The sequence below is a fragment of the Hevea brasiliensis genome, chromosome 11 (genome assembly GCF_030052815.1).
Source record: "Hevea brasiliensis isolate MT/VB/25A 57/8 chromosome 11, ASM3005281v1, whole genome shotgun sequence".
Classification (NCBI taxonomy): domain Eukaryota; kingdom Viridiplantae; phylum Streptophyta; class Magnoliopsida; order Malpighiales; family Euphorbiaceae; genus Hevea; species Hevea brasiliensis.
In genome coordinates this window covers 71,874,018-71,878,810 of record NC_079503.1, presented here as the reverse complement: position 1 = coordinate 71,878,810, position 4,793 = coordinate 71,874,018, and the positions used below count along the sequence as shown (strand labels likewise).

Genomic DNA, 4,793 nt, shown 5'->3' with positions numbered 1-4,793 from the left:
CTACAAAGGTAGAAGTTTTTGGCTGGCTTGCGCTTTTGGGAAAGGTTTCCATAAGAGAACTGCTTCTTAAGAGAGTTATTGTCCAAGCTAATAGAATAAATTTTAATAACTATCCCTGAACTTATATGGTTGTAACACTACAGTCTTTTAATTTTAAAATGTAATATAAAACCCCCTAAACTTTCAAATTTTGCACAGTAAAATTTCTCTGACTTTTAATTATTGATTTTTCAGTTAGAAACTAATGTAAATAGCTCCCACATGGTGTTTTTTCAACATTTCTCTCTCCTTTCTTATGCAAAGTGTAAAATTATTCTCTCTATACGTGAAAATTTATTCTATCTATAGAGAGGAGAATGATTCAATGTACACATGGCTTCAGAGAAAAAAGAGAAATACTGACTAAGCTCCATGCTAGAACTGTCCAGGTTAGCGTCTAATTGAAAAATCGATAATTAGAGGTTAGAGGGATTTTATTGTATAAAATGTGAAAGTTGATGAGGTTTTATATTACATTTTTAAGTTAAGAAACTATAATATTATAACTAGATAAATTCAGGGACGGTTGTTAAAATTTATCCCAAGCTAATATGTCCTTTTACCCTTTTTGTAGAAATGCTTTAGAAACTTATGATCATTATTCTTGGCTTGTCATTTTTCTTATAGGGTTTGGTGTAAACTTTCTAAATGGTAGGATGTGTGTTGGTGTGTACCATTAAACCTGAAACAACTCTTTTATCAATGGGAAGGGTTAGTTATCGACTCTATGCAAAAAAAGTTTGGATGTCCCTTTTCTTTGCTACCCTCTGGTCTATTTGGCTTTGTCGGAATAAGTCGATTTTTGAAGAGGTTGATCATGATGTTGAGATACTAGTTTCCATTATCTTTGACAGAGCTTCATTGTGGCTTAGTGCCTCTAATTTTATTATTCCTTTCTCTAATTAAGACCTCTCCTTAGCTGTGGATCGAATTAAATCCTTAAGGCCTATCTCATCAAGTCATTCAACAATCTTTTGGTATTCCCTAGATCAAAATTTTGTTAAATGGAATGTGAACGCTTCGGCATTGGGCAAGCCTGGACCTGCCAAAATTGGAGGGGAGCTCAAAAACTCAACAGAGAGGTTTTTATATATTTTTTCTTGCCCTTGTGGTATTAAAGACTCTAACAATGCAGAAGTTATTGCCATAAGGAAGGCCCTTCAATTTTCTGAATTGCTTCACAGCTTTGATGTCTATGCAATTATTATCGAATCTAACTCTTCTAACACGATTACATGGATTTTCTCTTCACCAGATAATAGGCCATGGCATCTTCGGCAGGAATTCAACATCATTGATAATTTAAGAATGACAATAAGGTGTATTTCTTTTCAACATGTGCTGCGTGAAGGCAATCATGTTGCCAACAGTCTAGCAAAGCAAGGAGTCTCAAGGGACTTTGATTTCATTGCATGGTTATAATGCTTCAATTACGCAACCAAGAATTTATATTCTCAGGAAGGAAGGGTTGCTGGTTTTTAGTGGTTTTTGGGTTTCCTCTTGGTTTTATTTTTTGACTTCAGTGGCAATTTTTGTTAGCTTGTGGGTATTTATTTGGCTGCTGATTCTTCTCTGCTGATTCTTCTCTACCTGATGAAAATCAGTTAAATTGTTGCTCTGATTGTCCTCATGCTTCCTCGGCTACTGGTTGTGTCATCTTGGATGCTAGTTATGTTCTTCTGGTTTTTGTAGAAATTTCTACTCATTGCAACAATTGGGCTATTGCTGCTTTTTGGGTGTTCAATTATTCCCCTTTGCTCTTTGTTGCTAGTTGGTTTAATCTATTTTAGTTCGGTCTCTTTATGGTTGTGTTTTGTTCTAAAGTTTTGCTTGTAAAGTCTACTTGATTACTTTTTAATTTGGAGGTATTGATAGTTTGAACTATTGCGTTTTGTATTGTGTTTTTTACAGGTTTTTTCACTTAGAATTTGTCATTCTAAGTTGGGCGTTCTGGGAAGGTCGGTTGACCGGGGTTCAGTTAGATGGCCTATGCTAAGTTTTTCATGGATTTGTGACTAATAAAATTAAAAAAAAAAAAAAAAAGCTTGCTTATATATATATATGTAAACTAAATGTAAAATCTTCGAAATAATTAGAATGTGCAACTAAAACAAAACCCGCTGGATAGTTATCGATAGTGACTAGTAACTATACACACACACATACATATGGAGGCCTAAAAGTTCCATGCAAGATCATCCATGGAATCGAGTTCTCGACACATCGAACTAGACAACAATGTAGATTCCACAAACTCAAGACCAAAGCTAGAGCCGTCAAATGAAGCATCCATATCTTGGACACCTTTGGCTGCATCTACTTCCTCCGTAGCTTGGTTATTTTCTTGTTCTTGTGCTTGCAGAACTTCCATTCTTGGAGCTTCAAAGTTCTCAGCAATGGTATTATGACCCCAGAAACAATTTTCATCTAACAGACCAAACCCAGATGGGTTCACTGAGGAAGAAGAAGAAGAAATGGCTGTGTTCTGAAAGGATGATACATAGGGGAAAATGGTAGAATCAAGGGAGTTTTGATGATCATTGACAGTCCAGGGAATATTAGGGTTGTGATGATCACCGGAGGTGAATATGGGTACCGACGAGGTCTGCATCGATGGAGGTTGGTGAATGCTATTAGAAGAAGGAGCTGCTGGTAATGTTAGAATTGGTGGGTTCATTTCCATGGAAGCATCTGTCATCTGTAAATTCAATGTGATAATTGAAAATGGTGGTTGGTGGGATTGTAGTATGTTCTCTGCAGCAACCTTATTATTATTGGCTCTCTGATGAGAAGGGATTAGGTTGTGAGTTTTCGGGTCCAAGCCTTGTGAGATGAGCTTTTTCTTTATACATGAGTTCCAAAAGTTCTTTACCTCATTGTCTGTCCTCCCTGGTAGATGTTTTGCTATTTGCGCCCACCTGTTACAAATTTTTATTTAAATACAGAATGCAATGAAAAAGCTCTAGAAAAGAAGATTATAAGCTAGTGTGTATAAATTCTTTTTACTAGACCAATGGTTTTAGTTTAGTGGTATTCAAATCGTCTCCAGGACTTTGAGGTTCTGACGAGTTTTAGTTGGAGTAAATTATACTAAAAAACTCTACTTACTAGGAAATATCTAATTTCTATTTCTAGTACAATTTTTCAAAAATTCTTGGCCTAGACCACTTTGAACCAACAACATTGTGGCTTTCTGAATTTGATTTAAAAAAACTCGCATTGAATAATAGAAGTTCAAGAATAAAATTAAAAAACTGCAATGCTATTTATTTTGTTCATATGTAAGAATACTGACCCAATTGGTTTCTGGTTTCAAGTCTTTCATTGCTCTAATCTAAACCGTTCTGCAGTTGAAATTTTTCTTACCTGTTGCCTAAAATTCTATGAACATCAATGATAATCTGCTCTTCTTGTTCAGAGAAGGAACCCCTTTTGAGATCTGGCCTCAGGTAGTTTATCCATCGCAATCTGCAGCTCTTACCACACCTCTGCAAGCCTGCATTTTGAAATCAAAACATCAAAAATTCTATGAGAGAGAGAGAGAGAGAGAGAGAGAGAGAGATTCCTGATGATGATAAAATTAATATTACCAGCAAGTTTTGGGACAGAACTCCAACTTCCATGGCCATAGGTAGTGATATGGTTGACAAGCTTCTCATCTTCTTCAGGGGACCATAGCCCTCTCTTCACTTTCTGTTTGCTGCAGCACCTATGGCCCATCGATATCCCTTTCCCTTCTGGCTGCTGCTAGCTTTCAATATTCAGCTAAATTCATATCCCGAGTAATCACACTACTTAACAGACAAGTTTTACTCTTTCTGAATATTACATCATCAGATTGTTGATCTATGACCTCTGCACTTAACCATTAATAATTGTTAGTGGAGAGAGAGAGAGAGAGAGAGAGAGAGAGAGAGAACGCTCACTCACAAGTGCATGTCTTTCCAACAAATATAGACCAAGTGGCAACACGGTTCGCAAACATTGGTTTTATACTAATAGATTCTTCTATATTTCAAAAAGACATCTCAGCAATAACAATTTAATATATTTCTTAAACATCGTATGAAATGAAAATCTATACTCAGACGATTAGATTTAGTAGTTTATCGAAATTTGCTATTTTTCTTTTCGTATTAAAAATGAGGGATTTCGAATTAGTTTTCGCAAACTGAAATTAAATCTTCTCGGCATATTTTTTTCATATCAATTTAATACATTCAAAATAAATAGTTTTAAAATATTTTTTAATAAAATCGAGCCTGATTGATGAAAAAGAGGAGCTCATGTCCTTATCAATAAATTAATCTTTTTTTTTTTTAGTAAAATTTGCTATTTTAGATTGAATTATTTATCGATATAGTTTCAAAACTTATGAAAACTAAGTCTAGAAGTAAGTTTGATTTAACTAAAAGCACTGTAATAATAATAATAATAATAATAATAATAATAATAATAATAATAATAATAATACACTATATTGATACTAGGTGCATTTATAAAATGATTTGAAAATAATATTTAATATCAATGAGTAAGTTGATCTGAAGGCACCTCACCTTAAAATTTTTAAACTCCGCTCTCTTTTTAAGAAGAAATATATACAGTCTCTAATCTTTATAGTTTTTTATGTACGGAAACATGTTATAGATACTACAGCTTAGTTTTTAAACAGTTTATTAACATCATTATAAATTAAAAAAGAAAATGTGACATAGTCTCAGTACTGCTAAGTCGTTTTTAATGTTGAAATC

General features: G+C 34.1%; 1 protein-coding gene across 1 annotated transcript; it reads right to left on the bottom strand.

The window, feature by feature from the left end:
- Window positions 1–2,114: 2,114 nt before the first annotated feature.
- On the bottom strand, window positions 2,115–4,068 carry LOC110664212 (transcription factor MYB86). Its single transcript, XM_021823793.2, has 4 exons — window positions 3,970–4,068; window positions 3,630–3,894; window positions 3,406–3,535; window positions 2,115–2,957 (listed from the first exon to the last, which is right to left on the bottom strand). The coding sequence occupies exons 2-4, from the start codon at window positions 3,757–3,759 to the stop codon at window positions 2,216–2,218; spliced, it is 1,002 nt and encodes a 333-aa protein (XP_021679485.1). The 5' UTR covers window positions 3,760–3,894; window positions 3,970–4,068; the 3' UTR covers window positions 2,115–2,215.
- Between the last annotated feature and the right edge of the window lie 725 nt (window positions 4,069–4,793).

Excerpts from the sequence above, each read along its gene's own strand:
- LOC110664212 (XM_021823793.2), bottom strand. The coding sequence starts at position 3,759 with ATGGGCCATAGGTGCTGCAGCAAACAGAAAGTGAAGAGAGGGCTATGG. Across the intron at positions 3,536-3,629 it reads TTCTGTCCCAAAACTTGCTG|GCTTGCAGAGGTGTGGTAAG; the intron begins GTAATATTAATT and ends TTCAAAATGCAG. Across the intron at positions 2,958-3,405 it reads CATAGAATTTTAGGCAACAG|GTGGGCGCAAATAGCAAAAC; the intron begins GTAAGAAAAATT and ends AATTTGTAACAG.